General features: G+C 38.0%; 1 protein-coding gene across 7 annotated transcripts in view; it reads right to left on the bottom strand.

The window, feature by feature from the left end:
- ripor3 (RIPOR family member 3) overlaps positions 1-22,928 on the bottom strand; it is a 193,766-nt gene that overhangs the window by 69,624 nt on the left and 101,214 nt on the right. For all 7 annotated transcript variants that reach the window (XM_072239973.1, XM_072240012.1, XM_072240003.1 and 4 more), the window contains 3 exons: positions 22,237-22,280; positions 8,722-8,847; positions 5,236-5,381 (listed from right to left, as the gene is read on the bottom strand). In XM_072239973.1, coding sequence (XP_072096074.1) covers positions 5,236-5,381; positions 8,722-8,847; positions 22,237-22,280 — 316 coding nt within the window. The remainder of the gene's footprint in view (positions 1-5,235; positions 5,382-8,721; positions 8,848-22,236; positions 22,281-22,928) is intronic.

Below are 22,928 nucleotides of genomic sequence, written 5' to 3'. Positions count from 1 at the left end.
TATGTTTTGGACATGTCCGAGCCTTGAAAAATTCTGGAAAAATGTATTTCAAACTTTTTCTGCACTTTTCAATGTCAGCTTTAAGCCCAATCCTTTGACTGCTATGTTTGGTATTGTTGAGGATAGTGCTACAAAATTGAAGCTATCTACTTTGCGGGTATTGGCCTTTATGTCTCTCATGGCCAGGAGGGTGATCTTGCTCAAGTGGAAGGAGGCCGCCCCGCCCACTCATGTTCAATGGCTATCTGATGTTATGTTGTGCCTTGATCTAGAGAAGATTCGTTGTTCGATATCTGATTCTAAACATGATTTTCTAATGTTATGGGAACCCTTTCTGAATTATTTTCATAATCTTTGAACTGTTATTAAAGTATGGATCTGAGCCATTATTATTATAATATCACATGGTAAGGTATTTTTCTTTTTTCTTCTTTTTTTTTTACCAACCAGCTCATTTTGGTAGTGGGGGTAGATTTTTTTTAATAAATACAATTATTTTATTTTATTTCATTTCATAATTCAATCTTTTTTCTACGTGATTGATTTGGAATGTGGGATATTGTGATCATATTACTGTGATTTCAATGTAATGTAATTCGTGTTATTTACTTGTATCCTTATGAATTTTGTATTTGTATTCATGCAATTTATAATATCAATAAAAATATTGAAAGAGAAGAGGAGGGGTCCCAGAACAGAACCCTGTGGAACACCACTGGTCACCGACCACTATGCAGAATACAAAAACAATCTACAACCACCCTTTGCCTTCTGTGGGCAAGCCATTTCTGGATCCACAAAGCAAGGCCTCCTTGGATCCCATGCCTCCTTACTTCTGAAGGAGCCTTACATGGGAAACCTTGTCAAGAGGCTCAATCTCCTCCCTCGCTTCCCACAGTGGCCTGGGGTATATCTCATCTAGTCCCAGTGACTTATCTAACAATGCTTTTCAAAAGCTCCAGCACATCCTCTTTCTTAATGTCTATATGCTCAAGTGTTTCAGTCCACTGTAAGTCATCCCCACAATTGCCAAGGCATTTTTCCCTGATGAGCACTGAAGCAATGTTTTCATTAAGTACTTCTGCTACCTCCTCTGACTCCTTACACACGTTTCCACTATCGTATCTGATTGGTCCTATTCTCATATGGCTCATCCTCTTGCTCTTCACATACTTGTAGAATGCCCTGGGGCTTTCCTTAATCCTGCTCACCAAGGTCTTCTTATGGCCCCTTCTGGCTCTTCTAATTCCATTCTTAAACTCCTTTCTAGCAACCTTGCAATTTTCTAGAGCTCCAACAGTACCTAGTTTCTTGAACCTTTCGTAAGCTTTTCTTTTCTTCTTAACTAGATTTTCTACATCGTTTGTACACCATGGTTCTTTACCCCTACCATCCTTTCCCTGCCTCGATTGAACATACCTATACAGAATGCCATGCAAATGTTCCCTGAACATTTGACACATTTCTGCCACGCATTTCCTTGAGAACATCTGCTCCCAATTTATGCTCCTAAGTTCCTGCCTAATAGCATCATATTTACCCTACCCCAATTAAATGTTTTCCCAAACTGTCTGCTCCTTTCCCTCTCCAGCACAATGGTCACCACCTCCAAAATGCTCTCCCACTGAGAGATCCGACACCTGACCAGGTTCATTTCCCAATACCAGATCAAGTACAGCGTCTCTTTCTAGTTGGCTCGTCTACAGATTGTGTCAGGAAATCTTCCTGAACATACCTAACAAACTCCACCCCATCTAAATCCCTTGTGCTAAGGAAATGCTAATCAATATATTACTAAAGTTATAATCTCCCATCACAACAACCCTATAATTATTGCACCGTTCCAGAATCTACCTCCCTATCTGCTCCTTGATATCCCTGTTATATTGGGGGGTCTATAAAAAACACCCAGTAGAGTTATTGCCCCTTTCCTGTGTCTGACTTCCACACACACTGACTCAGTAGACTATCCCCCCACGACTTCCTCCTTTTCTGCAGCCGTGACACTATCCCTAGTTAGCAATACCACACCCCCACCTCATTTACCTCCCTCTCTGAAACATCTAAACCCTGGCATACTCAGCAAGTGAGACATCCAAGTCTCTGAAATGGCCACAAATCATAGTTCCACGTATTGATCCATGCTCTAAGTTCATCCGCCTTGTTTATGATACTCCTTGCATTAAAATAGACACATCTCAAATCATCAGGCTGAGTGCATCTGTGCTCTAACATCTGCCTGTCCTTCCTCAAAAACTCCCTACAAACTGTCTCTATTTGTGCTCTAACCTCCCCACCCTCTGCCTCTTCACTTCGGTTCCCACCCTGCTGCAAATCTAGTTTAAACCCTTCCCAACAGCATTAGCAAACGTCCCCACCAAGATATTGGTCCCCCTTGGATTCAGGTGCAACCCATCCTTTTTGTACAGGTCACACCTGCCCCAGAAAAAACCCAATGATCCAAAAATTGGAATAACTGCCCCCTGCTCCAGTCAGTCAACCACACATTTATTCTCCACCTCACTCTATTTGTAACCCTGGTTTATTAAACCCAAAGATGTAATGTTAGAAAGTTCCACCTGTGGAGGGATGAAAACGAGGTTTACCAATTTTTTTTAAAAAAGAGAATTTGAACAAAACGCTATGCAAGGGTGGGGTGGCTGGACACAGGACGGACAAGGAGAGAAACGCAGCAACAATTAGAAGCTGAAGACATGAACTGTTAAGAGTGGAATTAGTAGTGAGTAGTTTTACCCTACTAACTTGAAAACCTCAGGGTGAAACCCCTGGAGGAGAGACGATAGTGATAAAAGATTTATTGAAGCTACAGCTATAACGAGGCAATAGCAGCCAAGACCAGTGTCCAAAATTCCTACCATGCAGTCGGGAATTAGTTCTGCAAAATCATACCAAGGTATTTGGTCAAGTTTTTGTACAAGTTTGTGAATTGACTTTCTGTGGATGATAAACTATTTCATTCAATGAACCAAGAAATAAGATGGTGAGCCACCCAAGATAAAAAATCAGTGCGGGAACGAAATGTGTAATGATGCAGAGGATTTAATATGGTTGGATGTCTAAGTTTATTTTCATTCGAAGAATCCGAATTTGATTTTCTGCAAGAACTGATTATTTTTGCAAAGACTTTGATAAGTTGCTGAATGAAATTTACTTTGTTTAAAAGTTGTGATTTTGGAGAATTGTCGTGAAAGGTGTTAAACTGTGTGTATTTAATTTTTGAATTTGAATTTAAACCTGTAGATATACTGCCTGGAACTGAAACTGAAGTTAACTATAATACTTGAGAATAGGAATTATATTTGGTTTTCTAACTAACTGGGGATAAGTAAAAAGGAAAGTTTAGTCTGTAAGCTTTTAGATAGGTAATAGCACTAGACCTAATTAGTTAGGTTAGAGTAATAAAGGAAGCTCACTGATTCTAATTATAAAGGAATTTGTTGTGGTTTGATATCTAAGATTTGGAACCAAAATAGAATGTTTGAATTTTGAATTGTTCTTGCTCATGTAACTACATAGCTTGTACATATTTTTTTCTTATAAACGAGCCTTACTTTCAGAAGTGTATGTTTTCTATTCACTGCCTCCAATACCTAGAGCTTCTGATTGCCTAATAGATTTTCTCAAAAGACTGCGATGATTAGTCACATGTGATAAGACTGTTGCCACACAGGTGTTACATATTCCTGTACTCACTTTCTTCCTATGAGAAGAAAGTTTTTCACTCAGAGGGTGGTGAACTGAAGAAATTCTCCACTACAGAAAGTTAAGGATGCTAAATCACTGAATACATTAATGAGAAACATAGGTTTTTAGATACTAAGTGTTTGATGGGTACAGGAGGGAAGTAGGAAAATGGCATAGAGATAGTAAACAAATTACGATAGTATTAAATGGCAAACCAGGCTGGAAGAGTTCTTATGGGTTTTTTTTTTACATAGCTATGACAGTCATGTTCGAGGAAAGTGTTGTTTAACTACAAACTGAAAAGCTAAAAGCAAGTCTTACACTATTCCAAGCATCCTAACAGAAAGGATGGGCAAGTTTCCCATGAGGACTGGAAATGATTACACTTATGCTTTACTCAAGGATAAGCCTATTTTCAAGTTCATAGCACAAGTTCTTTTCTTCAGAGCTATGAGAACAATTTTCTTGGCAATAAGTAATTTCCATTATGAGTCATATGCTAAGGATGGCAAGTCACAAATTCAGAGTTTTATTTTACTTAGTACTCTGGTAGAATGGAAATATTGTAGGGTTTAATTCCTGTGATGTGACCTGAATCTGGAGATGCACTCTTGGTCTACAGTACATAGAATATTCAATGACTTAATCTTAGACTTAAAGTAATAGGAAGAGATTTTTTTAAAAATATTAATTGCACATTGTATTACACACATCCCATATCCTTCCACATTGTGTATCACACACTGGGCTCATTTGTACCTTAGAGTATTTGTTTATGGATCATTGGTGGTAAATTTACATGAAGTATGCAAAAGTGTGGCTCCTTTTCCTAATTTGTTTACATATTTTATGTGTCTGCATGAAATCCACACATTCTACTTCACATTGACTCTATTTGGCTTAAAATGTGTAAATGACCAGGCATCTAACTGTGCTGGGGAGCAGTGTGAGTGGGAGTATGTAGGTATGTGTGTGTGTTCATACACACAAATATTTACATATTATTTTAGTTAGTTGATTTTCTCATACATCTGTGAGGCATTACTTGAATGTTTTCAGTTACAATTTTCAAAATAGTCCAGTATTTATTTCATTTTGTACCTGGAAACCTGTTTGCAAGCACATTTATCTCAGCATCTGGTGAAGCATCATATTTGTAAATGGGGATTTTCACTGTGCAAAATGGATAACTGATTCATGATAATATATTCATGATAACAGAATAAATTGTCCTTGTAGAGTTTGAGACTCAAAATGGTTCGAACTCACAACCATTTATGTTATGTGTTGCATTTCTATCAGTCGTCATCTTAAATTTCTTGTCAGGAAAAACCCATTAAAGGTGAAACTCATCTTCAGTAAATCATTTATCAAAGAAACTTCTGGCTCAATAATGTTTTAAAATATAATTCCAAGGTAGGAATGCCATGAGAGAGCAAACTTTATTAATTAAATTGTATCTGCATCTAAACAGTAACTTGGTTTACCAAAGCACCATGTTCTCTTTAAAAATATTAAATCAATACTTACTCCCACGTGACTTCCAGCTGAAGTTTAATAGTGCCTAGGTCAGTAATATCCACAATCATTATCTGGGGCTGTGCTGTAAAAAAATCTGCACTTTCACAAGTAACGCTTCCAACCAAAACAGTCATCAGCCCTTTCATTTCAGCAACCTATACAGAAAAAAATCTGTTTATGTTTCATTTTCCAATATTCATAGTTTCACTTGTATGAATAAGAAATATGATTACGTTAGTCAAGAATTTCATTTTACGTACATATTACACATTAGGACCAGCAAGAGTGGTTAACCCTTCAATATAATTGTCTAAGCCCATATGCAGAACAGAATGTATTCTGTCTAATGTAACAACTTAGTCAACATTACTAGCATTAAATTAAAAAGTGTTATTGAAAACTAAATATAATAAGGAGTTATCAAAACAATAAAACTGAGAAGAAGCAATTGATTGGGTATACAAGGTATACAGAGCTGATTAAATAATTTTAAAGAACCATGTTCACGGATATATAGAGCACTTATGATATTTAACTTTCAAACAGTGGATGAATTCACGTAAGTATCATTGTTCATGATTTTCCTACTTGTGTCCATTCTGGATTATGTTTATTTAATTCACAATCTTATGACTAATGTGTGAAATTTCCAATTCCAAGATGTTTTCATAAACAATAGTTTCAATGTTCCATCTGGTCATCTAGTTTCTGTATAAACATTGGGATCAATCCCATATGCCTGTTATATTTTCTGGTACATAACCTATCTAATTTCCTCATAAAAATTGTTTCTGCTTCCAACACTCTTACAAGGAATGCCCACAGATTTCCTCACAACTTTGCTGAAGGTTTTGCCCAGGAGTTTACATTTGTGCCCCTCGGCAGTGAATCATCCACTAATGGGAACATTTCCCCTCTAGTTACCCAATCTATTGCAGTTATGTTCTTAAGTATCTCCATCGAATCATCTTTCAATCTTTTTTCTTTGAGAAAAACAACCCCAGCTTTTACAATCTCAGCTAGCAGTTGAAAATTTTCATCCCTTTCATTGTTCTCAGCAATCTTGCAAAGAGTCTGTTTAAGACCAGAATTGAAAGCAATAAGGTTGTTGGAATCTACTCAGCGTTCAATCAAGCCAGACAAGCATGATTTTCCTTTAACAAAGCCGAGGTAGATCTTATTTATCATAACTTTTATGCTTTTACACTCAATGCCTCTATTTATGAAGTTTAGGATACTTTATGTTTTACATTCTCAATGTGCCAGACACTTCCAAGAATTCATTCACTTGTTTGCCTCAGTTCCTCTGTTTCTGTATTCCCTTAAGATTGCAAATTAAATATAAACTGGCTCTTACTCTTTCCACCAAAATGTATCGACTCAAATTTCTGTATTAAATTTCATCTGCTATTTGGGTGTTCATTCTGCCAGTCTTAACATGTTTTCTTTTAATTTATTACTATTGTTGTTCTTTGCCAATTCTGCAAGCTTTATTTTAGAAAATCTATATCATCCTTCTCTGCTTTCCGCTTAAAGCTATTTTCCTATTCATATTGCTACTGATCCTTTAATTCCTTGGGCCTAACCAGCCTTATGTAGCTTTACAATTGTCATCTAAAAATTAATGCAAATTACATTCCCATCATCAAACTTTTCTGTTAGTTCAGCAAGAATTTCAATAAGGCCAGTCAAACACAATCTTCCTTCAACAAATAAACTTATGCTAGTCCTAATTTACAAAATGAAACCCTTCCAAGTGCCTATTAAGATTTTCACTGATATTGTATCTGAAAATATTCCATTAACTGTTTTTGTATTTCTTTTAGTTTTTCCAAGTCTACCACCTTATAATATGGTAATGTTTCCTTTTCTGTTACTAGCTAACGTTCCCACTGCTTTTACAACTTATTGCTATTTTCCCTTACAATTGATTGGTGTCCACCATTTTGCTAATTCATATACCAAACTGGAAAACATAATGTCATGTCTAAAACTGTTATGCCAACACCCCAAAAAGAAAACTGAAGTTACATGAAAGACACAGTACATGTGAATCAAAACATTCATATTCAGAATGGTGTTATGAATTATTATTTAATCAAGGCTAAGTAAAGAACCAGATAATGAATTAATGCTAAGGTTATACTTGCCACCACATAGAACATCCACGCATAAAGTGCTGACACATAGCAAAATAAAATGTTGTGGTCAGTAGGCCCTTCATCATATCATACTCAAGAATTGCTAATTATCTAGATGTAATTACAGGTACTAATTAGCAAAATCCCAGGGGGATTTACAGCCATTAAAATAATGCTATGGATCGCAGTGCTCATCAATGACTTTTTATTGCCAGTATTATCCCATATAACTAACGCCAACTCAGAATTTCCACCCATGCATGTAGACATAGAACACCACTGGAAAGCCACTGCAGTCCGGGGATAGAGTTCAGTGGGGTAGTGGATAGTTATGAAGATTTCCTGTCACCTAGGGATGAACCCTGCCCACCCCCACAAAAGAATTTGCACCATATTGGGAAAGCTAGAGAGAATGTTTTATTTATTTAAATGGAAGGCCATTGTGGGGGACTTTAGTAAGCAGGTGTTACTTTAGAATGGTGTTGTAAAGAGTTCTCAGATTTTTTTCTTCCACTCTTTTTTGCTTTTATATTTTTTATTATTCTAATACTTAACAGTTGGTAATAAATTTGATTTTTTTCTCTACTTCTGACACATTCTTTTGCAGTTCTGTAAGTTTTTATGACATGAATGATCTTGTTACAAATGATCTGACCAGCTATCCCATTCAAATTTCCACTTGGATCATGTATGGGAGCTGAATACTGACCATAAGTTTGGCCCATTGCTTTTAATCACCATTATTTACTGTTTTACTGCACCATACTTATGGCTGAATTGCACAATGCATAATTATGGACACCAGTTTAATAAATGGGAGATAATTTGGTCAGATATTTTGCAACTTATTGACATTTGGTTGGAATTCTTGGGAACCGAAGCACATGGCTGCTTGCCAAAGAATTAGTTGTTTTTGAATAATAAACCTAATCTTGAAGTTTGTAAAGAATTCTGAAAGAAGTGAATTGGCCTTACATTCCATTGATCTGCAGCTTTAATCTAATGTATAAAGTATATTATTTTTACTACAGTTTCTAATCAGTGCTTTCCAAGTTATGTGTCCTCCACTGGAGGGACTTTTGTGCGCTACAAGTATTCCTTCAGTAAACTGAATGTGCCCACTCACTCAGCAGGATGAAACCTGACCTCCAAGGTATTAGAGACATGAGTGGTGAGTAAAAAATAAAACTCCCAGAAGTATAGTGGGGAGAAATCATCTGACACAGGCAATTTACCAGATAAAGAGGGACCTATATCTGTAGCTGTAGTCTGCTTTACCTAAGCTATAAGTTAACAATGCTAACATATTTTAATAAAATGTATATATTTTTTCACTAAGTTTGCAACTAAGTACCTTGATTTCAATATCTTCATTAAGGTGAGGTATGAAGACCACCTCTTCTTCATCCCATGTTTGTCTGTCGTCAGCATTGATTTTTCCTTTTAACTTCCATCTCTGTCGACCATACCGAAACAATACCTATGTCAAAATCAAGAGGATTCTATTTTTAGAAAGTGATTTTCCTTGGCGGCACAGAATCTTCCTTTCAAAACCCTATGAAAGGTTTGATTATAGTCAAAATAAATTTCTAATCAAAGTACATATATGTCAGCATATGCTGTACAACACTAAGATTTATTTTCTTTCAAGCAATTGCAATAAATATAAGAAATACAATAGAATCAAAGACCGCACCCAATAAGATGGGCCAAAAAACAATGTGAGAAAGGCATCAGACTGTGCAAATACAAAAAGAAAGGAAAAAATAATAACAATAATAATGATAATAACAATAAATAAGCACATAATAAATATCGCAAACATGAGATGAAGAGTCCTCAAGGTGAGTCCATAAGTTGTGGGAACAATTCAGTGATAGGCCGAGAGAAACTGGGTGAAGTTATCCCCTTTGGTTCAAGAGCCTGATGGTTGAGGGGTAATAACTGTTCCAAAACCTGGTGTTGTAGGTCCTGAGGCTCCTGTTCCTTCTTTCTGATGGCAGCAGCAAGAAGAGAGCATTGTCTGAATGGTGGGGGTCCCTAATGATGGATGCTACTTTCCTGCAACAGCGCTCCATGTAGATGTGCTCAATGGTGGGGTGGGGGGGGGGGGGCTTTACCTGTGATGGACTGGACCATATCCACTACTTTTTGTAGACTTTTCCATACAAGGTCATCAGTGTTTCCATACAAGGCTGTGATGCAACCAGTCAACATACTCTTCACCACATATCTATAGAAGTCTGTCAAAGTTTTAGATGACACGTCTAATCTTTGCAAACTTCTATGAAGGTAGATGCATTGCCAAGCTTTCTTTGTAATTGCATTTACGTACTAGACTCAGGAAAGATCCTCTGAAATGATAACATTCAGGAATTTAAAGTTGATGACCCTCTCCAGTGCCTGATAAGGACTGGCTCATGGACCTTCAGTTTCCTCCTCCTGAAGTCAATATTCATTTCCTTGATCTTGCTGATTTTGAGTGGAAGGTTGTTGTTGTGGCACAATTCAACCATATTTTCCATCTCCTTCCTATATTCTGATTTATTATCAAAAAACTTAAGTATGGCTTTGGAGATACGCTTAGCCTCACAGTCATAAGTATAAAGCAAGTAGAGCGGGGGGCTAAGCACACAGTCTTGTGGTGCACCTGTGCTGATGGAGAATGTGGAGGAGATGTTGTTGCCAATCTGAACTGTTGTAGAACAAATCTAAGGTGGTGATGAATCAGTATATGGAAGGGAGATTGAAAATCTGGCTGAGTGGTGCCGCAACTGCAAGCCATTACTCAATATCAGCAAGACCAAGGAGCTGATAATTGACTAAACTGGAGGTCCATGAGCCAGTCCTCACTGGGGGAATCAGAGGTGGAGAGACTTCAAGTTTCTCAGTGTTATCATTTCAGAAGACCTGCCCAGGGCCCAGAACATATGTGTAATTATGAAGAAAGAACAGCAGCATCTCTACTTTCTTAGGAGTTTGTGAAGATTCGGCATGACATTTAAAACGTTGACAAAATTCTATATATGTGTGATGGAGAGTGTACTAATTGGCTGCATCACAGCCTGGTATGAAAACATCAATGCACTTGAATGAAAAATCCTTCAAAAAATAGCCGATATGACCCAGTCCATCAATGGGTAAAGTCCTACCCACCAATGAGCACATCTGCACGGAGCATTGTCAAAGACAAACAGCATCCATCATCAGGGAACCCCACCACTCAGGTCATCTTCTCTTCTTACTGCTGCCATATACAGCATTATTAGAATCAAGAAGCTACTGGAGGTTTAGGACTCACATCACCAAATTCAGGAACAGTTACTACTCCTCAACTATCAGGCTTTTGAACCAAAGGGGATAACTTCACTTAACTTCACTTAACTCTTCACTGAAATGTTCCCGTATCCTATAGACTCACTTTCAAGGATAATCTATCTCATGTTCTTGATATTTATTGCTCATTTATTTTTTTCTTCATGTATTTGCACATTTCTTTGTCTTTTGCATGTTAGTTGTATGCCCAGTTGGTGCATTCTTTCATTGATTCAATATGGGTATTGGATTTATTGAGTGTGCCCACAAGAAAATGAATCTCAGGGTGGAATATGGTGACATACATGTACTTTGATAATAAGTTTACTTTGAATTTCAAAGTGACTTGGATTTATAATTACTAGATGCAATTATGGAATGGTCTAGCTTGCTGTATGAAGTTTGATACCCAATTTTAAATAGAGCAGCATCTGAATTAACAGATTTTTAAATATAAATTCTACAAAAGCCTCCTAAGTGGCTCAGCAAAATCCCCCTGTATGTGGTTCAACAGCTCAGATTGGGAAAGTCAGTGTCTGTTTTTCCAGTCAGTATCAAATTAACTAAGGGATCTTACAGATGACTTACAGTAGCTTCAATGCAATTGGATCAACTAGCAGAGGCTGAACCCTTTTCCTGACCATTATCTATCATGTGTTGTACATAATTGATGTCATACTTCAAAACTACATGTCAGATAAGATGTTGGAGCATGCCTAACACCTGTGGTTTTATGAGTGGCACATCAACAGAAAAAAATGAAAGGTAAATTTCTATCAATTTACCTTAAATAAAACTGAGCTAAAAATTACATACAAAATATGGGGAGCTTTATCTTTTGAGTAGATTCCCAGTTGCAAAAATATCATTTCTTCTTCCTAGAAAGCAATCATCCCAAAACTGGATTATAGCTTCATTTCCTGACGAAGGGTCTCAGCCTGAAACGTCGACTGTACCTCTTCCTAGGGATGCTGCCTGGCCTGCTGCGTTCACCAGCAACTTTGATGTGTGTTGCTTGAATTTCCAGCATCTGCAGAATTCCTCGTGTATAGCTTCATTTAGTGTTTTGCAAATCATTCTAATTAACCTATTAGTTTCACATCCTGTAAAAATAATCTACCTTCCTGGCTGTGTCTCAGAGGTGAAGTGGTATGATTTATGAAGATATTAAAGAAAATTACCCATACTTTTGTGCTGAAGGCAAATCATAGAAGGAAGATGGCTTGCTTCTGGCTATGCTCATTGTCTGCACAACCTTTGTGTATCTATTTTTCAGGAATACCCCATACGATGGATAATCAACATTCATGCACTTACGACAAAACCAAGAAATGAAGCAGATACAGGGCAACACATGAAATTCAGATCAGCACTGTTACAGTCAGGGAAAAACACTCCTGAGAAATGTGAGAAACTTGAGAACTATACAATCGAACAACTAACTTTAGTTGACATAGACCCATTTGAGATGACCACCACAAAAAGGTCGATGCTCACAGTATGTTGTAGTTTACAAGATGCACCATCCTTTACAGGACTCAAAAAAGCATATGACGTTTTTGAATCCAAAACAGAGAAGCTTAAGGTTGCAAAGAAACTGAGAAACTGCAGTTTAAATAACATTCAAATTCCTCACGTTCAGAAATTGTTGAGTTTTATTCACCATTTCAAGTGAAAACTTCACTTATATCAATTTTACCCTGACGAGTTGCAGCTTTTGAATTTCTTTAGGAAGAGGGCCGCAGAGTTGTGATAAGGGTTGGAAGAGTCTGGGAGGGATTGGTGGGTGTGGGTGAGAGGTAGAATGAGGGGATTACATCAACTGCAGCAGATAACTCAGAATGTTTGTGCGACAAAGGAATAAGCTGTACTCCAAAATTACATTCATGGCTTTCAAGAGAAATTTTTCTGTTAACAAAAGGTAAATTGCATTTTTCTTGCTAGTTCTGCATTGCTAAGGAGAAAAGACAGGAATATGTTTTTCAAGCATTTGGAATGCATATCAGGTATAAACTAACTAATTCAAGATCAAGCTCAGGAATCTGAAAATACCACTTGTATAACAACAAATCAAGCTGTGCAGATCAGCAAGATGTGGTCTAAGATAGGTCGGGCACCCCTGTAACAATCCAGCACAAGTGATCCTATTTTGAGGTTTTAAGGGAACACCTTTCTACCACACAATGTCATCAATTCATAAAAGGTCCATAAAAGTGCTGCTGGGAATTGATGGCTTCCTCCTAAAAATAGTCAAATGATTACGAATACGAGAAAATCTGCAGATGCTGGAAATCCGAGTAACACAGACAAAATGCTGGAGGAACTCAGCAGGCGAGGGAGCATTCATGGAAAAGAGTACAGGCCCAAATCGTCGACTGTACTTTTTTCCTAGATGCTGCCTGGCCTGCTGAGTTCCTCCAGCATTTTGTTTGTGTTAGCCAAATAACTAGCTTAATTGTGTTGCAGCTCACAAATGAATCTTGCTGCACTGGAACAGAAGGTTAATTATTACCCTCACTTTCACCCCTCCCAGTCCTTTCCAAACCTTATCATGACACTGTAGCCTCCTTCCTAAAGAATTACAAAAGCTGCAATTTGTCAGGGCAGAATTTTGAGATACGATGGAAGGGACAAGGAACAATGACAAGATACTAGAGTATATGATGCACAACAATCTCAATTCAAATCTCTCTGTTTGGAACTGCTGTAAATGAGGATATTTATTCAATTTCACTGTCTTCAATACCATGCAGTAGAGTTTTAATCTTGCTTAATATCTGCTACTCCCACATAAACACAATATATTTTTTTGGGTTGTTGCTTTACAGGGACTTTAAGATGGCTTGATTTAATTAAGAACTACTTATGCATCATGCTTAATTCTGATTTAGTGAAATGTCATAGATATGTATGATATTTTTATAGATATGTAAAAAGGAAAAGACTGGTAAAGACAAATGTAGGTCCCCTACAGACAGAAACAGGTGAATTGATTATGGGGAGCAAGGACATGGCAGACCAATTGAATAATTACTTTGGTTCTGTCTTCACTAAGGAGGACATAAATAATCTTCCAGAAATAGTAGGGGACAGAGGGTCCAGTGAGATGGAGGAACTGAGCGAAATACATGTTAGTAGGGAAGTGGTGTTAGGTAAATTGAAGGGATTAAAGGCAGATAAATCCCCAGGGCCAGATGGTCTGCATCCCAGAGTGCTTAAGGAAGTAGCCCAAGAAATAATGGATGCATTAGTGATAATTTTTCAAAACTCGTTAGATTCTGGACTAGTTCCTGAGGATTGGAGGGTGGCTAATGTAACCCCACTTTTTAAAAAAGGAGGGAAAGAGAAACTGGGGAATTATAGACTGGTTAGCCTAACGTTGGTGGTGGGGAAACTGCTGGAGTCAGTTATCAAAGATGTGATAACAACACATTTGGAAAGCGGTGAAATCATCGGACAAAGTCAGCATGGATTTGTGAAAGGAAAATCATGTCTGACGAATCTCATAGAATTTTTTTGAGGATGTAACTAGTAGAGTGGATAGGGGAGAACCAGTGGATGTGGTATATTTGGATTTTCAAAAGGCTTTTGACAAGGTCCCACACAGGAGATTAGTGTGCAAACTTAAAGCACACGGTATTGGGGGTAAGGTATTGATGTGGATAGAGAATTGGTTAGCAGACAGGAAGCAAAGAGTGGGAATAAACGGGACCTTTTCAGAATGGCAGGCAGTGACTAGTGGGGTACCGCAAGGCTCAGTGCTGGGACCCCAGTTGTTTACAATATATATTAATGACTTGGATGAGGGAATTAAATGCAGCATCTCCAAGTTTGCAGATGACATGAAGCTGGGCGGCAGTGTTAGCTGTGAGGAGGATGCTAAGAGGATGCACGGTGACTTGGATAGGTTGGGTGAGTGGGCAAATTCATGGCAGATGCAACTTAATGTGGATAAATGTGAAGTTATCCACTTTGGTGGCAAAAATAGGAAAACAGATTATTATCTAAATGGTGGCCGATTAGGAAAAGGGGAGGCGCAACGAGACCTGGGTGTCATTATACACCAGTCATTGAAAGTGGGCATGCAGGTACAGCAGGCGGTGAGGAAGGCGAATGGTATGCTGGCATTTATAGCGAGAGGATTCGAGTACAGGAGCAGGGAGGTACTACTGCAGTTGTACAATGTCTTGGTGAGACCACACCTGGAGTATTGTGTGCAGTTTTGGTCCCCTAATCTGAGGAAAGACATCCTTGCCATAGAGGGAGTACAAAGAGGGTTCACCAGATTGATTCCTGGGATGGCAGGGCTTTCATATGAAGAAAGACTGGATGAACTGGGCTTGTACTCGTTGGAATTTAGAAGATTGAGGGGGGATCTGATTGAAACGTATAAAATCCTAAAGGGATTGGACAGGCTAGATGCAGGAAGATTGTTCCCGATGTTGGGGAAGTCCAGAACGAGGGGTCACGGTTTGAGGATAAAGGGGAAGCCTTTTAGGACCGAGATGAGGAAAAACTTCTTCACACAGAGAGTGGTGAATCTGTGGAATTCTCTGCCACTGGAAACAGTTGAGGCCAGTTCATTGGCTATATTTAAGAGGGAGTTAGATACGGCCCTTGTGGCTATGGCGGTCAGGAGGTATGGAGGGAAGGCTGGTGCAGGGTTCTGAGTTGGATGATCAGCCATGATCATAATAAATGGCGGTGCAGGCATGTTTCTATATTTCTATGTTTCTATGTCATATTGCATAGATGCTTAATAGGTACAATTAAAGTTGACAGTGCTCTCTTAAATTTACCCTTTCAAAAATAATAATCATTTAGGTATTTATTATAATATATTTCTGTTCAGAATAATTTTATATAACCAATTCATCAAAAATTCCACTTACTATGAAGATAAATTATTCTCCCAGCGCTCCCCTATAAATAATGGTGTAATTGAAGAGAAGCTGGCTTGAATAGTAACCTAGAAACTTAATTTTCTTGGAACAATGTCAAAAAAGGCATAAAAGGCACACATTAGCATGTACTGTACAAACAGAATTCAGATAATTCAGCCACTAATATAATTTTCAAGAAATATGCTTGTGTATTTTTCACAAAATTTAAAAATACATCTAGTAATAATTTTTAATTTATTCCAGGAACTGAATGAAAAATAGCCTGTTTTGCAAATGACATTGGTTCACTTTGTAGCATTTTGAGTCCTTATACCTAAATACCCATAAATAGTTAAGGATCCAATTATAAACCTTCATAGAAATCTAATGGGCACGGCTAAAACATTAACTGAGTATTTTGCAGCTGTCTTCACAAATGAAATCGAGGTTTGAAAAACTAAAAGAAGACATTTGAACAGAATGATAATAGGTAGAGAAGTCAATCTAAAAATAATATTAAATGGTAAACATGAGAAAACCTGCAGATGCTGGAAATCCAAGAAACACACACAAAATGCTGGTGAAAATGCCAGGCAGCATCTATGGAAAAGAGTAACCAGTTGACGTTTCACCTCCCTCAGGTGCTCCTCCCCCCCCCACTCTTTCTTCCATGGTCTTCTAGCCTCTCCTATTAAATTCCCCCTTCTCCAGCCCTGTACCTCTTTCACCAATAGACTTCTAAGCTCTTTACTTCACCCCTCCCCCTCCTGGTTTCACCTATCACCTTGTGATTGTCCCTCCCCTCCCCCACTTTTTAACTCTTCTCCTCAACTCTTTTTCTCCAGTCCTGATGAAGGGTCTCACTCGGAAACGTCGACTGTACCCTTTTTCATAGATGCCTCCTGGCCTGTTGAGTTCTCCCTGAATTTTGTGTGTGTTGCTAATATTAAATGGTGCTAGATTACATGGTCCGAATGGAATACATCAATGATGCTGGTTAAAACAAAGGCTAAAAATTGCAGAGGTCTTGGTCAGGAATATCAGTAGGAACTTTAAAGACGAATTAAGTGGATAAAGAGAACGACTGCCTAAAGTGAATGATGGAGAGAAGTATTCTCACAACGTTGAAGTACTTAGAAGAGCACCTGATACACAATAACTAACAGCTGGATGCTAGAAAATGGGATCTTGCCAGCATGGTCATGATGGGCTGAAGGTCTGTTTTCTATTATGTGTAACTCAATAACCGTACAAGACCACATAGTTAGCCCCGAACACAGTACACTTGTGACCAATAAATGCAATAGAAATTCCACTCCTCAAAGAACTGACTTTCACTTGGAATGGCATTTCTTAATCAGAACTATGTGGAATTGTTCAAAGCAAATCACTTTTTGATGAAGTGATGGAAGGGATTGAACAACGTTTTGCATGTATTAATGTTTGGAAGACAATTAACAAAGCACTGTATAAAAGGCTTAATTGAAGGTTTGAGTCCTATGGAATTGAACGAAAATGATAGAATGGATATAGATTAATCAATAATCAAGTGCAAAAAAAGTTAGTGAAAGACGGATGTATTTCATTCTTTGAGGTGAATCTTGTAGTCTTCCTGAAAGGTCAATTTTTGGAAATCTAGAAGTAGCATAATAAACTCTGTGGATGGCCTAGTACCAGGATAAGAAATACAGAGTGTTGAAGAAAACAGAGACAGGAAAAATAGAAAATGTTTTGATATGAAAGCAGGTTTGTGATTTAGTGTGTAATTGTTAACACCCAAGTTACTGAGAAAAGTGCAGTATCACCTAATCAGGGAATATTCATTGTGGAGCTGAAGTGAAGAATGGTACTAACTAAGAAAGATAAAGATGACATGATTACTAACCAAATGTAGAGGACAACTGGATTTTTCAAGCCAGAGCCCCACCTTGAGTATATAAATGAATAAAAACATATTAAATGCACTTGTGGAATGCAAAGTTCAGTTGGGGCTTCTTCCTGTTTATTCACCAGGCTGTTGTTTGACTGCATAGGATTATCAAAGACAGAGGAGCAGCAATTATCAACACCATATGCATGCGAGACAAAATCTGTGAGGATTGACTCTCCAAGACCAGGGAACATCCTGATGAAGGCTTCAAGCCCAAAAAGTCAGCTGTTCATTTTGCTCCATAGATGATGCCTAACCTGCTGAGTTCCTCCAGCTATTTGTGTGCGTTGCTTCAGGTAATATATGTAACTTCAAATTAACAGAGGGGTTATACAAATAAAGTAACTAGTTTGACGATTCTGAGTTCTCAATTATTTAAAAACATTTGGAGGAACTTGCTACAAAGGAATTCCATGAATATTTGTGGGAGAGCTCATATGAAAGAGAGTGTCCTACGAATCTGAATGTGTACTTCTGCTTTTTCAGTACCTCTGAAAAATGTTCTTTTTCCCTGAGTGGAATGGGATTGCAAGCATTTCCTGGTTGAACGATACCAGTCTGGAAATTTTACCAGAACAATGGCTGATCGTGTTGGACTATTCTATTTATTATAAGTGATTATAAATTACTATGATTGCACATTGCACATTTAGATGGAGATGGAACGTAAAGACTTTTACTCATGTACATGTAAATAAAGTAAAAATACAAGAGAATGTTAAAAATATCATGGACCACACACACATCAAATCAAGAAGTTCTCAGAAGAGCCCAAGCAGTTCGCTCACTCATACCAACAATAAGAGAAAGACAACTCAGATTCCTGGGACCCATCATGCGGAAAGATGAACTAGAAAAACTCATACTCTCTGGAAAGATTGAGGGGAGTAAACCTAGAGGAAGACCTCGGCTTATGTACATCAAAAGCATAGCCAGGTGGCTACACATCGAGGAAATGGAAGTCATCCAAAAAACGAAGGGTAGATCTATATGGAAAACCATGGTCACCAAAGTCCGCATTGGATATGGTACCCAGACAGACAGACATGTGAAGGATGTAAGAAATAAAGTCAATTCAATTCAACTTCAGCTCTTGAACAATGCAAATGGTATCTGAATAGCATGTACTTTCTCATAAATCAGATATGGAGTGACTGTTGAAACAGGAGCATGCTGCCTCAGTTAGCGTATGGGGCATAAAACTACCTGTGACTTTTGCCTCCTGTCCATGAAGCAAAAATGTGCAGAGTCATAGAATCCTTCAACCCAAATGGTCCATGCCAACCAAGATTCCCATCCAAGCTAGGCTATTTTGCATGCACTTGGCAGTATAATTATGTTTACATTGATAGAGGGGGCTTTACAATCATATTCAGAGTTGAGAAGTTTCATCAGTTTCTTTTAGGGAGAAATGTTAACCTTGTAAAAGAATTACAAACTCCTTTTCACCATTTGGAACAACAAAATGATTGGAAATCAGAAAGCTGCATTCACTGGAAATTTGAAATAAATCAGGAAATGCTGGTAAACTGCAGCAAGTCACGCAGCATAGATGGAATGACAAACAATTAACATTTCTTCTCTGGGATCCTTCCAAACTGATAGTTTTCTTTATGATGATAGCCTTGCATATGTGGGAATAACTAATTAATATGGCAAAACATATCTGATAAATATCATCTGTCAAAGCTAAAAATTTCAGCAATTGGTTACATTTCCTGCTCCAGGAAGATGCAGAATTCTATCTTCGTGCTTGAAGTCATTGATGAGTTTTTTTTTGTAGAAATAGCACAAAGCACCCAGAGAGTGGCCTCTTTAAACAGATGTGCAACCTTACCTCTAGTTACTTGATTTCTTCATATAAACGCTTTCCTCCTCAATTGCAACTGACATTTTCTAAAACCAACAGTAAAAACTGTCAACCCATCAAGACTGTTTAAGTTACCTAATCATTCCCACTGCCTTATGAAGGTACATATTCAACGATGGCAATGTTGATGAAGAAAGGGAAGAGAGAAGTGGTCTAGTGTTCTCTATAAAGTACAAGTACTGTGATCATCCTGCACACAAGACACTACAAAAAGAAATTTTGTAGAGGTCATCCAAGTTTGGGGTCCAAATGGAGACAACAAGTAACATATGCACATTGAGCAAAAAATACCTACACTTTATGCATGCAGGCCAGCTGTTAATTCACCATTAACTATTTATTACTATTTTCTATTATTATTCTATTACTATTTATTATTTCTATGACTATTACTATTACTATTTCTATTACTATTTATTATTTATGGTGCAACTGTAACGAAAACCAATTTCCCCCAGGATCAATAAAGTATGACTATGACTATGACTATGACCAAAACTGAAGGCAACATTGAGGTTGATGTAGAATCAGATATGAAAAAGATCTAATACAATCACTAACCATGTAAAATAAGACACAGTGCTGTGAACCAAAGCATACAGGAGAAGCAACACCTTGAATTCTGCAGGAGCGCAGAATTGCTCCAAAAGAGGACCTGCAGTCATCTGCAGCTGAGTGGGTATACAGGCTGCTATTATGAGTGCCAGGTGATTTCATTCCTGATGCCACAGCCGCCTGGTCAGCCCAGCACCTCAACAGCATTCCATTCTCCTCAATAAATTTAATACCTTTTCACTTATTCCTACCTCCTATCATGGCATACAACACTCTTGGGTTCCTATTGCCCTTCATTAAACCTTATTTGTTTTCATCCGCCATGATGCACACCAACATCCCCTTAGGCTCCCTTACGATGGCCCATTCCACATCCCCTTAGGCTCCCTTACGATGGCCCATTCCATGTTTTAGAATGGGGAGAAAAGACTTTATCATAGATAAGAAAGGAAAACCTGAACATATTCCGGTAGATCGCCTTAAACCAGCCCATCAAGACTTGGAGTATTCTGCTGCCGTGCCCCTGGCATCACAACATGACCATTAGTGTGTCAACGCACCTCTGGATGAACCAGAGGCACCTGTGGTTCCTCCACCCATGGAATACAGGATACGAGCCGGGTGGCTCCTCGGAGCTCCAGACAGGCTACACAATGCCATTTTTAGTGAATTCTGGGGAGACTTGTATAGGGTAACGTAACTGGGAGAAAAGTATGTAATTCACAACCACCCGCATTGAGTTTAAAAGGCTGGTCTGACGTGATGATGGTATTACGTAAAGAATTTTAGCGCTTTTGTGCTTATGTTTTGGAGTTCAATAAAATGTGTTACGATTTTTTTTAAACATTAACTGCTTCCCTTCATTTTATTTGCAAAAACCTACAGATCAATTTTTAAGAAAGGAAAATCAGTGTGGTGTACATTTAGCATTTGAATAGCTCTGTAATTGAGTAAATATCCAGCATTATAATTAGCATAACAGGGTCATGTGACATACAACATGATGATGTCACAATGAGTATAAACAGATATGTGTCATGGCTTTCTCATGGAACAGCAAATCCAGTTTTGTGAATGAATCAACTGTTCAGTAAAACCAAATCTGATCATTTGAGTAAACTGGAGACACAAGAGACAGCAGATGCTGGAATCTGGAGCTACACACAAAGTGCAGGAGAAACTCAGCTAATCAGGCAGCATCTATGGAGGGAAATGAATGGTTTACAGACCATATGGAGGGTTTTGACCAGAAATACTGGCTGTCCATTTCCCTCCATGGGTGTTGCCTGAACCACTGAGTTTCTCCAATGCTTTGGGGGTTGCATTTGAGTAACTTGTATAGATGACCACCAAACCAATCTAAGAAGCCCATGACCAAATACACTGTTGCAGCAAAAAATTGGTCCAAAATCAAAACAAAACAATTGGCACCATCCTATGAACCCAGATGGAGTTGTTATACTTGCATGACATATCAACAGCTCTAATGATTGCTCCAAAGAGTCAAATGTCTTATTCCAATCTTTTTTTTAGCAATTAGCAAACATACAATTAAGCATTACTGAGCATTATCTCAGTAGTCAGCAAAGATATGACCTCCGTGGACCCAAGCTACAAACTGCCACAAAATAAGTATGAATACGTAGTTTATCCCCTTTGTTTTTACCCCCCCCCCACTAATGAGACTATTACTATAATACACATACTAAACACACAACACACAATACCTACACTGAAGTACCTTTCTAAAGAAAAGCAGTCTGTGTTAAAGAGATGTTACAGTAATGGTCAGACATTGAACTATTTCATCAATAAGTTGACCCTAATGGAACCTTTATCGAGGGTGGAATACATCACAGCAAATTTAATAAAAACAAAGAATTTTCATAGGAAGAAACCCATTACCAACTTCAACACAAGAAGACAGCGTGGATAAAAAGCACACACAAATTTTCATTAGTACTGTTTTACTTTCAACCATTGATTTCTTAGTAGAATAAGTTATTTGAGCAATATCAATAGACAATAGACAATAAACAATAGGTGCAGGAGTAGGCCATTCAGCCCTTCGAGCCAGCACCATCATTCACTGTGATCATGGCTGATCATCCACAATCAGTACCCTTTTCCTGCCTTCTCCCCATATCCCTTCACTCCGCTATCTTTAAGAGCTCCATCTAACTCTTTTTTGAAAGAATCCAGAGAATTGGCCTCCACTGCCTTCTGAGGCAGAGCATTCCACAGAACCACAACCCTCTGTGTGAAAAAGTTTTTCGTGGAGAAAACTGTTAGAAGTCTGGTGATATTAAATCTCACCTCATAATGATCTCCGGGACATAAGCGAGCAAAACCAATCAAACCTAGAAATTGACAAAGAGGAGATTAAAGTCAAAGGCACTACTAAGCAAATGTGCAAAGGGCAGTACTTATCACAATGCACTATCATGAAATAACAAATGAAATGCCCAGGTTTGCATTTTGACAGAAGAATTTATGATCCCAGGACATTAAAAATGCTTTACAACTAATGAAATACTATTAAAGTGAATTCACTGTTGCAATACATTGAAATATGATAGTAAATGTGTACATAATAGCACAATATGTGTACACAACACACATGAACACATTCGTCCACAACTTCCTTTCAGAACCTTCTGATATTCTTCCATCAGAACCAGAATCAGTTTTAATATTATTAGCACATGTCGCCAACAGGAAAGGATGTTTGTTATACGATCCAGTGTTTTCTGAGTAATCTCATTCCCCTTTTTAGTTCACTAGAATATATTATCTCCTCTCTAACTTTCAATCCACCCATTTACCTATATAATCGGTAATTCACAGTAGTCACCCTACACTTGGAGAAACCCTCACAGTAGTTCCACCCTACACTTGGAAAAACGGAAAGAAAGCTGAGCACCATGAAGAAATTCTCAGTTAGAGGAGAGTGTGAAGCTTCACCACAGACAGCAACAGAAGTTGGAAAGAGACAAGGCTTATGCAGC

This window comes from Mobula birostris, chromosome 2, assembly GCF_030028105.1.
Source record: "Mobula birostris isolate sMobBir1 chromosome 2, sMobBir1.hap1, whole genome shotgun sequence".
NCBI lineage: Eukaryota > Metazoa > Chordata > Chondrichthyes > Myliobatiformes > Myliobatidae > Mobula > Mobula birostris.
This window is presented reverse-complemented; position numbering and strand designations above follow the sequence as displayed.